The 20,535-nt window shown below is 43.1% G+C and overlaps 1 protein-coding gene across 9 annotated transcripts in view; it reads left to right on the forward strand.

Moving 5' to 3' along the window:
• cacna1c.L (calcium channel, voltage-dependent, L type, alpha 1C subunit L homeolog) overlaps nt 1-20,535 on the forward strand; it is a 260,836-nt gene that overhangs the window by 39,632 nt on the left and 200,669 nt on the right. For all 9 annotated transcript variants that reach the window (XM_041585935.1, XM_041585933.1, XM_041585934.1 and 6 more), the window contains exons 2-3: nt 8,603-8,918; nt 14,373-14,478. In XM_041585935.1, the coding sequence (XP_041441869.1) occupies nt 8,603-8,918; nt 14,373-14,478 (422 nt within the window). The remainder of the gene's footprint in view (nt 1-8,602; nt 8,919-14,372; nt 14,479-20,535) is intronic.

Below are 20,535 nucleotides of genomic sequence, written 5' to 3' on the forward strand. Positions count from 1 at the left end.
TCCCTTATAATACATATACAATGTGTAGCTGTCTGTATATGGTCAGAGACCTCCTCAGCGACCCTATCAGTTATAGATGAGACTACATTATCCCATACATACGTTATACTATATGCCAAAGAAATCATTCCTGTTACATTACATTCTGTAGGTACGTATACTTTAGTGAATAATGGAAACACTCCCTCCCATGTACTGATTATAATAGTACTTGTAGCAGAGAATAGAAAAAACGTGTCTGTAGCCAATCAATTACAATCAGCAGGACGGGTGCAATAAAGCAGGTGACTGTAGGTACCACTGTACAATGGAGGAAACACGCTAATATCTATTACACAGTATGGAGGAAATTGAGTGATTACACTACTCAGATCTGTCCTGTATAATGGGAATCACATCATGGTATAATCACTCTCATTACTCTGTACCTTATGACACTCAGCAGTTAATGGCTTTATTATACATAGAACAGCTTGCCTGTGTATTACACATTATGGGGAGCGAGGCACAGGTAGTAAAGATTAGCTCAGTACAAATAAACACCTGGGAAACCCTCTGGCCTGGCCCTGCTCACAAATGCCCTCCGTCATCATTCGATTTTTAAAAATGATTTCCTTTTTCTCTGTAATAGTAAAGCCATAGCTTGTACTTGATCCCAACTAAGATAGAATTAATCCTTATTGGAAGCAAAACCAGCCAATGGGGTTTATTTAATATTTATTTGATTTTTTTTAGTTGATTAAAGGTATGAAGATCCAAATTACAGAATAATCCGTTATCTGAGAGCTTTCTGGATAACAGGTCCTGTACCTGTAGTAGAATTTTGCCTATTTCAGAGGTGATATTCCCATGTGTCCAGTGCTAGGAGCCAGTTTGCATAGCCAGGGATAAGTCCTACTGATTGCCAGGAAAGTACTAACTTAGTTGTGGCCATTTGAATGCAGCCTGTTAGGCAGGACTGCCTTGGGAAAATTTGGGGCCCTGTCTGGTCATGCACCAAACTCACCCAATTGCACCCTAATCCTTCCAAAACCTGACCCAGCCGTCGTGGACCCCTGTTTTGACTGGGCCCTTACAGTTCTCCCACCTTTCCACTCTGATCCATTCCCATGATGTTGCTGTCTTAGGGCAATGCTTTATAGGTGGTAGATAAGTCATTGCAATTTATAGGGGGTTATTTAATAAACTCTGAATGCAAAATTCACGAAAAATTCATGTTTTTTTTTTAATTCATGTTTTTAATAAAATCTGACTTTCAAAAAATCATGAATTTTTCAGAATTTATTAAACCCCCCAGGATGGAAAAGTCAGAATCTGAAAATCCAGCATCTCAGACCTGTCTGAGAAGTCCCAACGATTTTTTGATGTGCGCTGGGTTTCGTGCAATACCCCGAAGTTTTTGAGCAAAAAATCGGAGTTTTTGGGTATTACGTAGAGATGCGTAGATATGCTAAGACAATTTGCAATTGGTTTTCATTTTTTATTATTTGCAGTTTTTGAGTTATTTAGCTTTGTATTCAGCAGCTCTCCAGTTTGCAAATTCAGCAATCTGGTTTCTAGGGTCCAAATTCCCCTAGCAACCATGCACTGATTTGAACAAGAGACTGGAATATGAATAGGAGAGACCTGAATAGATCGTGAAAATTTTGATTTTGCATACAAGTCAATTGGAGAATTCCCAACGATTTTTTGATGTGCACTGGGTTTCGTGCAATACCCCGAAGTTTGCCGGCATAAATCTGAGTTTTCGGGTGAAATAACCCGAAAAACCGTGAAAATTGGATAAAAAATCCGAAAAATCTTGAAAATCTGATAAAAAATCTGAAAAAATCGTGAAAATCTTTTTTTTCCCGCAAAGCAAATTTTTGGGAAAATTTAATAATAAATAAGAGTAAAAAACCTGAGCGCATTTGATCGGCGTTTGTAACAGAAAATATTGAGATAAATTCTGACTTTAATAACCCCCATAGTGTTCAGTTTAGTAAGTAAAGATGGTGTCACAGAAAGTGAATTTAAAGGTGTTGTTCACATTTGAGTATTATGTAGAGAGGGATATGCTTAGACAATTTGCAATTGGTTTTCATTTTTTATTATTTGCAGTTTTTGAGTTACTTAGCTTTGTATTCAGCAGCTCTCCAGTTTTCAAATTCCTCAATCTGGTTTCTAGGGTCCAAATTCCCCTAGCAACCATGCAATGATTTGAACAAGAGACTGGAATATGAATAGGAGAGACCTGAATAGAAAGATGAGCAATAAAAAGTAGCAATAACAATAAATTTGTAGCTCTACAGAATAATTGTTTTTAAGATGGGGTCATTTGGAAGCTGGGAAGAGTTAGACGAAATAGGCAAATTATTAAATAGCTGTATAAAAAAAAAATTCTGGGATTTATTAAAGCTCAATGCTGCAGAAAGTCTGAATCCAAAAATCCGGCATGTGAGACCTGCCAAGGTTGTATATAAGTCAATGGGAGAGGTCCCTATTCTATTTGAAAGTTTCTGTGGTCTACACTGGAATTAGCCCGAAAATCCAACTATTTCGGGCTTTTCAGGAAAAAAGCTTGTATGATTTTATCAAGTTTCTCCCAGATCTAATTAAATTGTGCTTTTCTAATAATAAATAAAGTCCAATCCTAGTATATGTACGGTGCTGCCTTATCACAGTCTGATCTGCTGTGTTTATTTTATATGTTTGGAACCTGTTATCCAGAACGCTTGGGACCTGGGGTTTTCCGGATAATGGATTTCTGTAAATATTAAATAAACCCAATAGGCTGGTTTCGCTTCCAGTAAGGATTAATTATATCTTAGTTGGGATCAAGTACAAGGTACTGTTTTTTTTAAAAAAAAAACCTTTTTCTCTGTAATAATACAGTAGGTCTTTGGGAGATGGTCTTCCCCTAATGCTGAGCTTTCTGGATAATAGGTTTCCAGATAATGGATCCCGTACCTGTATATCAGCACCCAACCAGGGTCAACATCTGTGGGTACAGGGAACACTGCAGAGGAGGGCTCAAAGATCGAAAAAATTATCCACGGGTCACGAAAAGGGTCAGGCTTATTGGAGACTGGACAGATTTGGTTGTGTTATGGGGAGTGTTTTTGCATATTTGGGGAGTGGCTGGGTGAATACAAGATTTTTATTGGGGGCCCCCATTTTACTTGGCAGTAGGTGACCAGTGCAGTGGCATAATGACAAGGGGGGATCACTGGGCTCCAACCTCCTTGTGGTCTTCAGGAGCTGCAGTAAGGCATGTTAGGGTCAGCACAACCGGGGAGTATTTCCATGCACGTGTCTGGATGGTGGGGATACATGAGTCCAAAGTAGAGAGGGCCTGGGTGCAAATCCTCTACCAGAGCCTGGCTGCCTAACACCACTGGGCAATAATTGGGGGGCCCTGCTAACTTAGTAGAGTATGAGACCCTATGATTACGTTATGGAGCCTCTGCTCAAACCTACAAATACTGCCAACCTTTCCAAACTTATTCAAATTCCCACTCTCCCATCTGCTCATCTCCCCTTCTCCTGTGCACTTCGTAATACCCGCTCTGTTACTAACAAATCCACTTTAAATCATGATGTCTTTTGTTCTAAAATCTCTTCAGCTTTTTGCCCTAACTGAGACCTGGCTCTCTCAGAATGACAATACTATTGAGGCAGCTCTCTCTCATGGCGGTCTCTCCTTCTCTCATACCCCCCCCCACGCACTACGGGCCGTGGAGGAGGAGTAAGTATTCTGCTCTCCCCTCGCTGCCGCTATAAACTAATCTCTACACCTTCTTCCTTCTTGTTTCCTTATTTTGAGGTGCATGCAGTTCAACTGTTCTACCCTCTCACTGCACGGGAAGCTGTTGTTTATAGTCCTCCTTCTGCTAAATCTGCTGCCACATTTCTCTCTGACTTTGAATCATGGCTCTCTTTGACTTTGAATCTTGGCTCTCTTTTTTCCAATGCTCTGACAGCCCAGCAATTATCCTAGGTGACTTCTTTTGTCACATTGATAACCCCTCCCTGGCCATCACGTTTTCTCCATTTAACCACCTCCTTTGAACTGCAGCAGTGGACAAATACACCTACCCATAAAGAAGGTCACTGCCTAGATCTGGTCTTCACCAAAAACCTAAAACTCTCTACATTTAACATTGATCCTTTTCCTCTTTCTGATCACCATCTTATCTCTTATCCCCCCTCTGCTAACCCTCAACCAAAAATTCTGGTTTGCAACACCCGTGCTGTTAATATAATTGCTCTTTCTGACTCTCTCAGTTCTTGCTTCTCCTCCATCACTACTTCCTCTGATCCCGATTCACTGGTAAATACCTACATCTCGGTTCTGTCTGCTGCTATCAATACTTATGCCCCTCTGCAGCCCACAATCCCCGTCCCTGAATGAACGACCAGACGCAATTTCTGCGCTTATGTACGCGAGTGGCAGAACGCATGTGGAGGAAATCCCATACAAAAGCTGACTTCCTCCACCATAAATTTCTCATGACCTGCCTTGGTACTGCCCTATCCCAGTCTAAACAACAGCACTACAATACACTCATTAATAACAACAAATCCAACCCACAACGCCTGTTTTCAATATTCAACTCGCTACTTCATCCCTCTACAAATGATTCTCTAACACCTGAACATACCCCCCCAGGACTTTGCTGACTTCTTTGAAAGCAAAGTTGACTCAACACAAACAATTTTCCCACCCCTCAGATACTCATATTCTCATTCCCCCTAAAGCTTCTATTTCTATTTTCAGCTCTTTTGATCGTATATCTGAGCTGGAAGTCTCTAAACGTCTCCTATCTTCTCCATCAACAACTTGCTCACTTGATTCTATCCCATCACCTCTATTAAAACAGTGTGCTCCTGTCCTCACTCCAGTACTTCATATATTCAATTCCTCACTAACTTCTTCTACCTTCCCCTCATTATTCAAACAGGCCTGTGTCAAGCCCATTCTGAAATAGGCTACAGTAGACCCATGCTGTTTGTCTAACTACCGTCCTGTCGCTCTCTTACCTCTAGCCTCTAAACTGCTGGAACGTCTCATCTTCTCCCGCATTACTAACTTTCTATGCACCAATAATTTGCTTGACCCTATGCAGTTTGTCTTTCGACCTGCACACTCCACTGAGACTGCCTTATGTAGAGTTGCAAATGATCTCCAGACTGCTAAGGCCAAAGGGCATTACTCTATTCTCATTCTCCTGGACTTATCTTCTGCTTTTGATACTGTTAACCATTCTGTTCTAATGCAAGTTCTCCATTCAATTGTTATCCATGATCATGCTGCATCCTGGTTCTCCTCCTACCTTTCTGACCGCTCCTTCTCCGTTACTTTTGCAAACAAATCTTCTCCTCCTGTTCATCTTAATGTGGGGTGTCTCAGGGTTCTTTACTTGGTCCTCTGTTGTTCTCCTTGTACACTCTCTCTTTAGGAGACCTAATACCTTCATTTGTCCTTAAATATCACCTATATGCCGATGACATTCAGATATATTTAGACACTCCCTCACTAACCCCTGAGGTTCAAACCCAGAAAGCAGACTGCCTAGTAGTTATCTCTTCCTGGATGAACCAACACCACCTCAAGCTCATGGTCTTTCCACCCAAACCGAGCCCTTCTCTTCCTTTCACCATTACTATTGATGGCATGACTATTAACCCGGTTAACTCAGCACGCTGCTTAAGGGTCATCTTTGACCAGTCCCTCTCCTTCTCTAACCAATACTGCCAAAACCTGTCTTTTCTTCCTCCGCAATATAGCCAAGATATACGCCCGTTTCTTTCGCAAACAACAGCCAAAACACTAATCCATGCCCTTATCTTATCCCGTTTAGACTATTGCAATCTCCTCCTAACTGGTCTTCCGGGCTCCCATCTCTCTCCCCTCCAATCAATCTTAAACTCTGCTACCTACCAGGACTCTTCTGCTCTCTCCTAAAAGGGAACCTGCTCAACCCCAACTAAAATCCTTAGCGTGACTGCCTGTTAAGCAAAGGATAGCATATAAAACCCTTCTACTAAAATTCACTTTTCCTTTACTTTTCTGCTCCTCATTACATTTCTTCTCTTGTCTCACTATATGTTCCTGGTTGTCTTCTCCGTTCTTCTCAGAGCCACCTTCCCTTCACACCATCCACATCCACTGCCACCTCTCGTCTCAAACCCTTCTATCTTGCTGCTCCTTACCTCTGGAATTCCATCCCTGAATTCCTCCGTAAGGAATCCTCTCTTAATCTCTTCAAGATTAGAGTCTACCTTTTGGACCATTAGAACATTAGCCTAATCCTGTCCCTACTGACTATGCTTTACCTTGTGCACTTTTTTATCTCCAATTTGTACCTGTATGTTAGCTTCCTATCCACTTAGACTGTAAGCTCTATGGGGCAAGGACCTCCTTCCCACTGGGACTCTTACCATGATGTCCTATGATTCTGTATATATTTATGTCATTTGTCTACCCCATGTATACTTTTATATATATTGTACATTTATGCACTGAGCATTGCTGCGGCTCCATACCAACGCTTTACAAATAAAGTTATAACATACACACATACATTACTGATGGCAGTTCCTCGTGTATAATGCAAGTATGAAGTATTTTGCAGTATTATATACAATGTGAATAATGCGCTGCTGAAAGCAAAGAGCTGAGTGCACCTGTTATACACAGTGTGTGTTATTAATGCGATTATAAACACTAAGCTCAGCACGTTTTCATCTCTGGGGTGACACTGTGAACCTTACATTACGCCCTCTCTCTTTCTATTGTTAGGCCCAACTCTTCAGCTCTGTAAACATGTTTTAACGTCCCATCCATAATTAGTGCCGTTGTTTCATCATCTCCGACACACAACAACACTTGAACATAATGCGGAGGGCTGAACAGAAATCAGGAATCAGCGAGACAGCTCTTTAATGCATGTACGGATTTGTTTGTCTGGGGAAATTCGGAACGTTCGCCTTCGTTTGAAGAGGAGAGGCAGTAGGGGTAGGAGATGGCACTTGCAGCTTTTGATACCCAGTATCGGTAGCAGCTGCTTCCTTTTATAGTGTATGGGAATCACTGGGCTTATGGGTGTGAGCAACAGAAGTGAATATGGATGTGCCATTGGCAATTTGCCTCCCTAATTCTCCAACAGGGTCGGACTGGGCCAGCGGGTAGGGTTGCCACCTGTTTTGACCCGGAAGGGCTGCCTGCATGATTTTCCAAATTAGGAAAACCGGGCAGGATTTGCTAAGATTGACAAGGCGATCGGGAAATCACCGATCACTACATCATAGTCCCGCCCCGGATGTCACGGTCCTCCCTCTCCACGTGCTAGTCCCACCCCCTATGTATAACCGCCCGCCCCTGCACATCACAGCCCAGCCTAGTGCCCAGCCTCCATCGGCTAAAAGGTGGCAACCCTACCAGCTGGACACTGGTGGGTGACCGGCTCTTGTGGCCCCTGCCGGCTAGGGTTGCCACCTGGCCGGTATTTTACCAGACTAACCGGTAAAATACCAGCCATGGTATTAGCCGGTAAATTTGTAATCCTTATTGTTCTGCCCCTGGCCCGCCTCTGATCTGACCCTCTCCCCCACTCCCCTACTCACCTAATCCAAGGGCTGCAGCCTCTTCCTGGTGAAGCTCCATAACTCTGCCCCTGAAATGTCAAAACCCCACCCCAAAAACATCATAACCCGCCCCTGAAATGGCAGAACCCTGCCCCTCTCTGGCCCGCCCCCACCCTCTACATCACTGGCCGGTAGGGCCGGAACTAAAAGGTGGTGCCGGCCCAAATCCACGGCAAAAACACTCGCTCACGCACATATGCGGCACAGCAGGGGGGGGTGATGGGGGAGCCTTGAGACAGCAGCCCTGTTGGGCCCCGGGCCCCCCAATCCAACCCTGCTCTCCAAAATAGGCAGCAAAAACATACAGATGCTAAAGCTTTCTCCAATTAAAATTTCTACCCACCAGAATTATGTCAACAGAGCTATTGAGGGTTTCTATCCCCTTTACAAAATAGACGAAAAGCATGCAAAGCTAGATATCATAGATATATATGATAAGGCCTTTGGTACATAATAGGTCAGGGCTGGCAGTTGTTTTTTTTAAGCAACAGGTAAAGTCAATGGCCGACAACTAGATAAATTATATACAAAAAAACAATGTATAGTATATGCATAGACTTATAGACTTAGGCGGGTTAGTTATTAAAGCTCAAGTTAATTTTTTACCTGAAAAATTAGAGTTTTCGAGGGCATTTTTCAGGCAAAGCTCGAATTTCCAGGTTATTTCGATATCTATTATACTCCGAAGCTGGAAATAGCTTGAATCTAAGGCCATGAAGATTTCAATGGCAGAGTTTCGGGTTTTCGTTCGGTGGGTTTCACTTGAAAACTGAGCAATTCAACTTTTCGATAATTCCGATTATTCAATGACTCTTTTTTTTTTTTTTCCATTCGAGTTTTTTCATAAATCAGAAAACATTCGAGTTGTGACTTTATTCGAGGTATAAAAAAAACCTCATAAACTATAACTATAACTAAATAACCCCTTAGTGACTATACAATTCATGTAACAAATGGTTTCTTTCTTTTGCAGGTTCCAACTACACCAACCCACTGCCAGCCCTTGGCACCATGAACTCTACCCCGGGCCTGGCAACAGAGCACATTGCCTCTCCAGGTGCTGCTTTGTCCTGGCAGGCCGCCATTGATGCAGCACGCCAGGCCAAGCTTATGGGCAGCACGGTTAACGCCACCATATCCACGGTCAGCTCCACGCAGAGGAAGAGGCAGCAATACAGCAAGCAGAAAAAGCAAGGGACCACCACAGCCACAAGGCCTCCCCGGGCGTTGCTTTGTTTGACCCTGAAAAACCCCATCCGCCGAGCCTGCATCAGTATCGTGGAATGGAAGTATCCTTCTTGCTTCAATGGGAGGAGGGGTGGGAGTGTACAATAAAATTATTGGGTGATGAAAATACAATAAAATTGGTCATAACGATATGAAAGCACACCAAGGGGCAGATTTACTGAAGGCTAACGCTAGCGACTTTTCGCCAAAAATCACATCCGCAGGGATATTACCAATTCACTAACAGGGGCAGACGACAATTCGCTAGTGAACGGGTCCGTCGATTTCGTTCATTCGCACTCTATCGCCAGACGACTTTTCGCCCAGTCGTTTGCTCCGCAAATTCACTAAAGTACGGATTTTACTGAACGTTACCTCTTTCGCCAGAGTTTCATACGACACCTCAGACCAGGCGAACTGCTAAAATGAAGATCTTCCTCAGTCTTATGTCACTTACATCATATCCTGTCTGACGAAAATGCATTAAAGTTGAAAAAAGACTTTTCCTTTTTTTAAGCGGGTTTGTCTGCAAAAGTCCTAACTTGAACTTCTTTGGGTTAACATTTTTCCCCAGACATTTGAGAGGCATGAAACCTTCATTTTACAGTGGGCTTATGTGTAGGGCATTATATGATCTCTTTTGTCTTTATCAATGTTCCTTGGACATAAATAAAAAGTGGCCACTTAATTTGCATTGCACCAACATCTCTAATAAAGACTCCATACAACTTTATTCAAATTGACCTAAGCGTAAGATCACTAGCGACTTTTCTGTAGGCATAAACGAACACTAGTGAATCTTCGCTATGAAATGCTCCCACTGAAGTATTGCTAGCGAAGAGTCGCCAGCATTTGGCACCCAGGACACAACTTCGTATTTTAGTGAATTAGCGTAGTGAATTTGTACCTGGCGAAGAAGTGGTGCGATGTGCGCAAAGCGGTCGCTGGCGACAATTCGCCCTTTAGTAAATCTGCCCCTAAGTCTCAGAATGTCAGCTGGCGCAGCAGGTGCACAGTTGCAGGAAAGTGACTTCTAAATCCGAAAATGCCAAAAGATTCCTCTACTTGTTGGTCTGTTTTATTCTACTTCCCTTGGCTACGACAAATAATTGCATTTTAAACCCTTTAAACTTAGGGAGAGAGTTGACTAAAGCTTCAACCGTTTGAAAATGCAAATAAGCACCATTAAAAAGAAGGGCTGGCATTTCATAGAAATGAATTCAATTATTTACAATTAAATACATAACCTATATGCTATATTTTATTAGGGGGTTCTCCAGAATGAGATCCTGCCTCTCAATACTTCTTACTCTTATCAGCCAGGGGGAGATCACAGTGCAGTGTTTAACGTCTCCAGTGCTGGTCCCATGGATAGGCCTTACTGGTATAAAACTGGCCTGGTCAGTAAAACTTATGCCTGATATCAATGTTTTTAATAGGGAAGAAAGGCAAAAATATAAGAAAGACAGTATTTTTTTTTCCAGAAAAGATGGCAACCCAATCCATGGACAAAGAACAGGGTGCTCGGTATACACATACTGGATTCTCATTGGAGGATCAATATGCCTTAACTACAGTTCCCAGATAATTATGTTATTAGAATATTTCTGGTTGTATTGTAATATTAGAAAGGATATATGGGCATATTTACTAAAGAGCGAATTGTCACAGCAACCGCTTTGCATCACTTCGCCAGGCGCAAAATCATTACCACTACGCTAATTCACTATAATGCAAAGTTACGTTCCGGGGCGCCGATTTTTCACTCGCGATACTGCGAGCATTTCATAGCGAAGATTCACTAGCATTCGTTTATGCCTAGGGAAAATTGGCTAGTGATCTGAGTGAAAAGTCGCCTAGCAATAGAGTGCGAACGAACTATATCGATGGTCTCTTTCACTGGCGAATTGTCGTCTGCGCCTGTTAGTGAATCGGCGATGTCCTGGCGATGTGATTTCTGGTGAAAAGTCGCTAGCGTTAGCCACTTCGCCCTTTAGTGAATCTGTCTTGTTAAAAGTCCTACTCTTATTTTGGGCTTCAAAGCTGTTCTTCTCTAAGGGTAAGGGCATACCTGGAGATTCAGGGAGATTTAGTCGCCCGTCGACTAATCGCCTCTTCTTTGGGGTGACACCCCCCCCAGAACTCCTTCCCCATGTCTTCCGCCTGCTTAAATGAAAAAACGTCTGCGCCAATGCACTCGCGCTCGCTTCGATTTCCGAAGTTGCCCAAAATTTACTCGCAGTGTTGTACTGGCCCCAATGCTCATTTAAAAAAAAAAAAACAATTTTGGTGGCGCACATGCACCGCCGAGGATGTCGCTGTGTGCGCATGCGTGCAGAGGATGGCGCCGTGTGCCGCACGGCTCGTCATAGTAGGGGACAGGGGGGCCTGTAGGGGGTCCTGGACTGCAGTCCTGGTGGGCCCCGAGCCCCCCAGTCCGACCCTGTTTACTCGTGAGGGAACTTCGGGCGACTTCACAAATCGAAGTGCCGTGAGTGCATTGGCGCAGGTGGCTTTTATTGAAGCATGCGGAAAATACAGGCAAGCAGTTCGGGGAGATTAGTCGCCCCAAAGAAGAGCCGATTAGTCGCTGAGCGACTAAATCTCCCCGAATCTCCAGGTATGCCCTTACTCTTAAGGTTTTCCTTGTATTCAATTGCTCTTATCTTTGCTAGTGTAGGGTTAATATGTGTAGTGAGCGCAGGCCATGCACTGCCAGAAGGAGGGAGGGAAGATTCCAATCTAGAAGCACAAAGAGGGGAGAACTTTGCAAGGTCCTTGTGTTTATTCTGGCACACGCCTGCCTGACACCCATCCTGACAGTGCGGGAGATTTAGGAGTGAGCTGCTCGGTGCAGATGTTCCTCGTCAGGGTGCAACTGCTCTGCTTTTAACCACTGAGTGATGAGAGAATATGAGAGGAGAATAATCTTTAGCTTCTTTCCTGTGTTTCCTTCTAGGGGCTTGTGTTCATTCTGGTCTGTAGTAACATGGATAACGTTTGCTTCAGTCCTGTATCCCATAGCAACCAGCTCGTAGAATGACAGCAAAAGGTTGCCCATGGTTACTAGGGTAAATACTATCCAGTACTAACATCTGGCCATCCCCATAAAAAAATGCCTGAATAGAACGATTACAGGGTAATATGAGCAAACCAATGCGGCCCAGTCATCTCTCTATGGAACAGATTTACTAAAGAGCGAAGTGGCAAGCGCTGGCGACAATTCCGCAGCGTTTCCGCCCGCAGGGACATCTGCAATTTACTAATGGGCACAGGCACCAATTCGCTAGTGAAAGAGATAGGCGATTGCGCTCATTCACACTCTATCACCAGGCGACAATTCGCTCTGGCGAATGGACATTACTCCGCAAAGTCACTAAAATGCGGATTTTAATGAACGTTACCTCTTTTAACAGACTTGCCTTCATCAGCTCAGACCAGGAGAATTGCACTGAAGTACATAGATCTTTCTCATTCTTCTGTCACCTACATCATATTCTGAGAGTGGAAAAAGCATCTAAGTTCAAAAAACGCTGGCGTCTTTTTCTTTTTTTCAGAGTGATAGCCTGCGAAAGTCCTTAAATTTTTTTTGGGGGTAACAGGTTTCTCCCATACATTTTCTTACATATGGAACATTAATTATACAGTGAGCTCATGTGTAGGGCATTATATTAAGGTTATTAAATTAAAAATTAAAATTATTTAAAAATTAAATTATTCATTAAGGTTCCCTGGACATGTGTAATTAACGGTGGAAATGTAATGTATTTGCTGCAACATATAACATAAAGACGTCCATTCAACTTTAAATTATGCAAATATGCCCACGACGAAACTTCACATTTTAGTGAATTAGCGTTGTCTGAGCGAATTTCTGCCTGGCAAAGTGTAGCGATGGGTGCGAAACAGTCGCTGGCGACTTTTCGCCGGTTAGTGAATCTGCCCCTATGGCTGACAGAGCAATGGCAGAGGAAAGCTTGATTGGAGGATTGTCATTTGGGTTCTTGATTGGTAGAGCTTAATAAATACATAGTAAACACATGGTGGTGTAGTCAAATCTGCCTAATGTTTTGGGAGTTAACTTGAAAGGAGAAGAAAAGGCATGTTATTGTATTCACTTAAGGAGGCCGTACACGTACAAGCTTTCCTGGAATAGATCTTTCAAGGCAAGACCGTTTGTTTCAATGCACACGTGCAGAGCTGAATCATCAGATATACATGCAGTATAAAAACAATAGAATTCTGACGATTCAGCACTAACAATGGCCAATGTTCTGGTGCCTTCAAAGGCGCCCAATCAACCTGCCCGATCAACGAGCCGAATGATATCCAAGTCTTTTGCAGATATCGTCGGCTCATTTCCCACCATACATGCACCGAATATCATACAAAACTAATTTTATCGGTGCGTCTATGGCCACCTTTACCTGAAACCCCGGGCCGGTTCTCCTATCCGGGATTATTCCAGAGAGCACCACGGAGAAATGATCCTCCGGCTTATTCTTTCTTCTCGCGGCTGTGCATGCTCAGTAGAGGGAAAAGCCGAAGTTTAACAAAAAAGCTGACTATTTCATTCTACTGCGCATGCGTCTGCCCCGGGAAATTTGAATAAAGAAGAAGAGGGAAAACAAACGCTCCGTGGTGCTCGCTGGAGTAACAGTTAAGCAGTTTTCTCCTGATAGGAGAAAAAGATGTCAGGTAAGTAAATACAATCACTTGGGGGTGCCTAACTTTTGACACCCCCAAATAGAAATGCCTTTCCTTCTCCTTTAACCCAGTCACTGGCAGTTGGAATTGCCATCCTAGTTTTACTTTGTAGTAATTGCAAAACGCTTGGAGAGTCCCGGGGCAGACGCATGTGCAGTAGAATGAAATAGCCGGCTGTTTTGTTAAAGGAACAGTTCCGTGTAAAAATAAAAACTTGGAAAATAAAAAATGTTTCTGATATAGTTAGTTATTCAAAAATGGAATGTATAAAGGCTGGAGTGACTGGATGTCTAACATAACAGAATAGATTAGAACACTACTGTTCGTACATGCGTTTCCCCCGGGAAATTTGAAGAAAGAAGAATCCTTAAACTGATCATTCTGTGGTGATCGCTGGAATAACCCTCGGCTGGTGCAGTTTTCTGCTTAGAGTCAGGGCACATGCTCAGATTCGGGGAGATTAGTCGCTTGGCGACAAACCTCCTCTTGTTCGGGCCGACAAATCTCGCCGAACTGCCTCCTGCCGGCTAGAATGTAAATCGCCAGCGGGATGGCACTCAGAACTCCTCGGTTTCCGAAGTCGCCTCACAAGGAAACTTTGGGCGACTTCGGAAGATGAAGCGCTTCAATTGCCATCTCGCCGGTGATTTACATTTGAGCCGGGAGGAGGTTCAGGGAGATTAGTCGCCCCGAACTTTATTTAAACACTATCAAACAGCTGGGTCGGATGGATAAGACTTTTTATATCACGTGACTCCAGAGTATTTACAGTAATTGTCTTCTTTCAGTTTCCTTAACCAATCCCCCAGACCGTTTGAAATTATTATTTTACTGACTATCTTTGCCAACTGTGTGGCCTTAGCTGTCTACATCCCTTTCCCAGAAGACGATTCCAACGCTACGAACTCCAATCTGGTGAGTGCCATTTGATTATCACTGCTTCTATTTCATGATTTTGGATGAATGTAATGTGTTTTTTTTTTCCAGTGCTATCGGACTTTTCCTGTTAAGTTTGCGGTTCTCTGTTTTACAGCTGTTATTGATGTGCAGTGTGGCGATGTTTTTTATGCTTTCCAATTGGCTGAAATTGTTGACAAAGTTTGTTTGTGATTGGCTAATTGCAGCGATGAACCGCAGTCATGGGGGTGTTCTTTATTTCTACTAATAAAGCTTTTAATTACTAGGAGGCAGGTTTATCATTTTTGTAGGGATGCACCGAATCCAGGATTCGTTCGGGATTCGGCCTTTTTCAGCAGGATTCAGATTCTGGCCAAAACAAATCCAAATTCTAATTTGCATATGTAAATTAGGGACAGGAAGGGAAATCACATGACTTTTCATCACTAAACAAGGAAGTAAAAACCTTTTCCCCTACTTTTTCCTTTCCGGAAAAAAAGTTAACTGGAGGACTACAGGGTGGATACAAAAGCTATAATGTATCCTCAATTGTCACATACTGTATGTTTGATACATTTATCGTTATTTCACTTGCAGGTGCATTGATACACTGTAATACTTTACTGCCACTCTATAAGCTAGTGACATATTGTTTTCCTGTGACATGGTTTTCTCTAATCATTTCTGGAGTTAAAGGGCAACTATGACTAAAAAATGCTTTCTTGCACCCGAGGTGCGGGTAACAAATCGAAAGAGAGTCCCCAGCGCAGGCTGCCAATGGTGGGGCACGCGCATGCACAGAAAGTGCAACAGAATCGGAGGATGCATCAACCCTTCTCACCTCCAGTGCCGGAAGCAATTTTTATGTGATAGGTGACCTTTAAGTCATGTGTTTTCACTGCAATGAATTTTCACTGTCTCATATTTTAATTGCTGTTTACGGAATGTCTAAATGAAAGAGAAACGTAGGGTTCATTTGCCTCTGTGACAGTGATACAATCTGTTTGCTCAAATATCAAGTTTAAACTGGGTTTGCTTTATATTGTTTAAATGATTGCTGGTATTTTGGATGGAATTTTTTTATATAATGCCAAATGGTCCATGTAACTTGAGCATGTATTCATTTCTGTTGTTTAACATTGCCCCGTTACCATTTGTGCTTTCCTTTACATAGATATTTATGTATAGATGGCCATATAAACCTGCAAATTAGGGTTGCCACCTCACCCCTTTAAGGGCTCTTACAGGCGAGCGTTTTTAGCTGCACTCCCCTGCGTTCCGGTTTCATGCATTCAGCTGCAGTAGACGCATGTAAGCGCCAAACACAGGTTGGGCCACAGCATGTTGCATTTTTCCCTGCATTCGGCGCTTACATGCATCTGTGTGAGTACAGCCCCATTGAAAAGAATTCAGTGCATCTACTCCTGTGCTACCCTGCGGCTGAACGCATGAAACCGGAATGCAGGGGAGCACAGCTAAAAACGCTCATCTGTAAGAGCCCTAAAACCGAACACATATGCAATCCACAGCCTGCATGGCTGTTTAGATGCATGCTGCAGACGGAACTGATTTAGGGCTCTTACACATGGGCAATTTTTTCCTGCGCTCCCCTGCGTTGCTCTTTCTTCCGTTCAGCCATATGGGAGTGCAGGAGTAGACACACTAAATTATTGTGAAGGAGGCTGTACTCACACAGACGCATGTATGCGATGAACGCAGGTGAAATGCAACATACTGCGTCCCACCTGCGTTTGGCGCTTCCATGCGTCTGTGTGAGTACAGCCTCCTTCATGATAATTGAGTGCGTCTACTCATGCGCTCCCCTGTGGCTGAACAGAAGAAAGCACAACGCAGGGGAGCGCAGGAAAAAAAATGCCTGTGTGAGAGCTCTTATGTGCAGCCGTGCATCTAAATGAATTAGCCATGCAGGCTGTGGATTCCATATGTGTTCGGTTTTACAGCAACCCTACTGCAAATGCATTTTCACATTAATGCCAACCTCTCCCGACGGGTCTTTATAGTCCCCCTTATTATCATCCAGTTGTTGGTTCTGGTGCCTGATTTGTTTTGGAGACTTTGTTAGTTAGACTATGAATTATCTCAGTTTTTTGGGGAGGCAGTTTCTGTTTTATGAATATATCTCTCTATAGAATGAAACATCCAAAACTGAGCTCAGCATTTAATATGGGGTCTCACCAGTGATCTACAAAGTAGCAGTTCAGCCTCCCTATTTCTACTGTTAATATTTCTTCTTTAGGGGGATGACTTGCCTTCCCTGACCCTTAACTGCATTGCTTGCATACCTTTTAGCCATCTGGAATGTCTCTGTAGTCACTGTCAATAAATTAACATCCAGTCTTTGTGCAACTTTATTTTTTCCACATAATCTATGCTTTATTTTAACTTTTGGGATCGATTTATCCAATATGCCAGTTTTATTCTGTTTAACAGTTTATTTACTGATGGTCCCCACTAAATAATGGTCTGCCATTTGCATCAGTTAACTGAATTCTGACAGTCAGGAGGTGTTAGTGCTCAGTGCTGCTGCTGAACAGTGCTGAGTACTGACACCCTCTGAATTAAACCTGTCCTGAATTACTGGAATTAATGCATGAGCCAATTTAGTCAGGGAGATGTGAAATAGAAACGTAGATACAACTGCTGGGAATAAATCTGTCCCTTTGTGCCTGTCGATTTAATATAATTTGTCCAGAAATGATTTTGCATGTTGCTAGTGTCACCACCTTTACTAATAAAATATATCAGCTGGAACATAAAGAAGGGGAGACTGGGGTGTTGATGTAAAAGGGTAGATGGAGACATGAATTGGTTTGGCTTGGGAGGGGGGTTGATTGAGGAGCAAGAATTGGGATGGATTGGGGCCTAACTGTGGGTTCAGATTGAAACCTGCTCATCTTTATCGGTTTGTGTTCCTGTTGTGCTGAGCCCACCTCCCTCTGACATTTCTGATGTCACTATATGGGGATGAGGGTATTAAAGGGGTTGTTCATAGGGATGTCGCGGACTGTTCGCCCGCGAACTAATTCGCGCGAACATCGACTATTCGCGTTCGGCGAATGTTCGCGAACGTCGCGCGACGTTCGCCAATTTGGGTTCGCCTTAGCTGGCGCTTATTTTTGCCCTCTCACCCCAGACCAGCAGATACATGGCAGCCAATCAGGAAGCTCTCCCTCCTGGACCACCCCCACACCCCCTGGACCACTCCCCTTCCATATATAAACTGAAGCCCTGCAGCGTTTTTTCATTCTGCCTGTGTGTGCTTGGAAGAGCTAGTGTAGGGAGAGAGCTGTTAGTGATTTGAGGGACAGTTGCTAGTAACTTTGCTGGCTAGTAATCTACTTGATACTGCTCTGTATTGTAGGGACAGAACTCTGCAGGGATTTGAGGGACATTTTAGGTTAGGTAGCTTTGCTGGCTAGTAATCTACCTTCTACTGCAGTGCTCTGTATGTAGCTGCTGTGGGCAGCTGTCCTGCTGCTGATCTCTCATCTGCATCTGTTCTTCAAACAACTGCCACCTAGCTGTCTAAATATCAATAATAATACCGTCTCCAGAAACACCACCCGAGTGACGTTTTTCAAGCAGCAATAATATATTCCGTATCCAACGGCTGTAGTGTATACGTTGACCTTGCAGGCATTATTTGCCCAGTCTTTAACCAAGTGCCACCTAGCTGTGTGAGCTTTTTCACATTCCGTGTCCAGAAACATCACCTGAGTGACGTAGTGTGATTTCTGCCCTTTACAGCACAAAACGCAGCGCTGTGTCAACAATGGATTTTTCAGATACATTTTTGCCCTTGATCCCCCTCTGGCATGCCACTGTCCAGGTCGTTGCACCCTTTAAACAACTTTAAAATCATTTTTCTGGCCAGAAATGTCTTTTCTAGCTTTTAAAATTCGCCTTCCCATTGAAGTCTATGGGGTTCGCGACGTTCGCGAACTATTCGCATGTTTTGTCGCAAGTTCGCGAATATGTTCGCGAACATTTTTTCCGCCGTTCGCTACATCCCTAGTTGTTCACCTTCAAACTTTTTTTTTTTCTTCCGTTCACCAGAATAAATACGTTTTTCAGTTACTTTCTATTTTCTACCCAACCCGAACCCGCAGTTTGACCCGCATGTTCCCTCTACCCAACCTGAACCGCAATAGGCCAAGTAACCTTCTAACCCGGGGGACACCCGAAGCCGGAAGTGACATCACGTTTGCCCGGAAATCATTTGTCGAATCTTCCCAAAAAAATTAAAAACTGGAAGAACCACAAGGGTGGGAGGAATCAAGTCCGCACCTTTGTTGGGTACCCAGCTGGGATACCCGCACGGCCAAGGAATCGGGAACTTTTTGCCTGAAATCCGACCACTTTGCGGGTATTTCACGGGTCCCTGACCCTATGCAGGACTCTAACCTGGATCACTGAGCTGCCAGAAACACTAGAGACCAGAACATTCAACTGTAAACTTCAATTTTTGAAAATTGGCCGAAAATAAAATATGCAAAGCAATTGAAAAAGAGTCTTAATTTTTTGGGGAACAATCTAAAAAACTTCTGAACTGGATAAAAGTGTTTGGAACCCCGTATAAAGTTCCTTCTCAACTTTGGGGAGATGGAGGTTAAGGTGGCTGTGAATAAGTAAAATAACTGATTCTTCTGGCGACTAATCTCTCAGAAATGCCTTCCCGCCGGCTAGAATGTAAATTGCTGGTGGAATGGCACTTGGATCGATTTGGATTTTCAAAGTTGCCTGAAGTTTCCTCGTGAGGGCAGAGACACACGCTGCTATTTCGGGAGATTAGTCGCCCAGCTACAAATCGCTTCTTCTTCGGGCAACTGATCTCTCCGAACTGCCTTCCCGCCGGCTTGAATGTAAATCACCGGCGGGATCGATTAGGCTTTCCGAAGTCACCCAAACTTCGGAAAACAAAGCGTTCCAAGTGCCATCACACCGGAGATTTACATTCTAGCCAGCGGGAAGGAGATTAGTTGCCCGAAGAAGAAGTGATTTGTCGCTGGGCGACTAATCTCCCGAAATAGCAGCGCGTGTCTCTGCCCTTAACCTCACCTGGGTCAGATGCAAAGCTTCCTGCATTTAATTCCAAAACTCAGGATAAACTTCCAAGTCACGCTCTGCGTTGGTCAGGGCTGCTTCTTATAGTCATGGGGACCTGGCCGAAACTGTAGGATGAGTCAGATTTTGTTATTCTGGACAGAAATTTCTGACATTTTGACAAAAATCCGAGTGATTCCAGAGTAAAACAAGAACAACAGTGATAAATGGCTGCATGGCTCATCCGCAAGGTTAACCAGTAAGATGCTGGGTTTGCTGGGACCCTGGCTTTAGGTGCAGGGAAAAGGTTAAAGGAGTGGTTTAGTATGTTTAGTAAAGGGTTGGTTTAGTATGTTATAGAATGACCAATACTAAGCAATTTCTCTATTGGTATTCATTGTTTATTTTATATCATTTTTGAACTATGAACTTAGCCCTTTCCTGCTTTTTTTTAAAAAAAAAAAAAAAAATTCTAAAAACAATAGATACTCTGTAAAGTTACACTGTTTTGTTTTTTTTCTTTTTTTATTAAATTCTTTATTTTAATTTGTGCGAGATACAGGAAACCCTAAATCAGATCACACCTGAAACATGAAGTGTTAAACAAGATTATGCATTGCTTATTACAAACACATTATTGTTCCATCATAACATTTGCATTCTGAAGTTTACATATCGTGTATCAAGTGGTGGACAGTAAAATGATAAACAAAACTTTTTGAGCAGGTAGCCTCTATAGCATCTATATTCTAATGTTCTAATAGTGGGCAAAGGGGAGGTTAATTCATGCTTAAATATGCTTATAATTTGTAAGTTGCCAAGGGTCTCATTGGTGTAACTGTTTTAGTTTTGCATTTTATGGTTATCATGGATAGTGATTGGTAAATTTGGGGCGCTTCGCCGGAAAATTTGAGTATTTACAGCGAAATTCGTGAAACAGTGAAAAATTCGCTGTCCGTTTTCGACGCTGGCGTCTGCTTTTTGGCAAAAATGCGCCAGCTTCCAAAAAAA

Source organism: Xenopus laevis, chromosome 3L, assembly GCF_017654675.1.
Source record: "Xenopus laevis strain J_2021 chromosome 3L, Xenopus_laevis_v10.1, whole genome shotgun sequence".
Lineage (NCBI taxonomy): Eukaryota > Metazoa > Chordata > Amphibia > Anura > Pipidae > Xenopus > Xenopus laevis.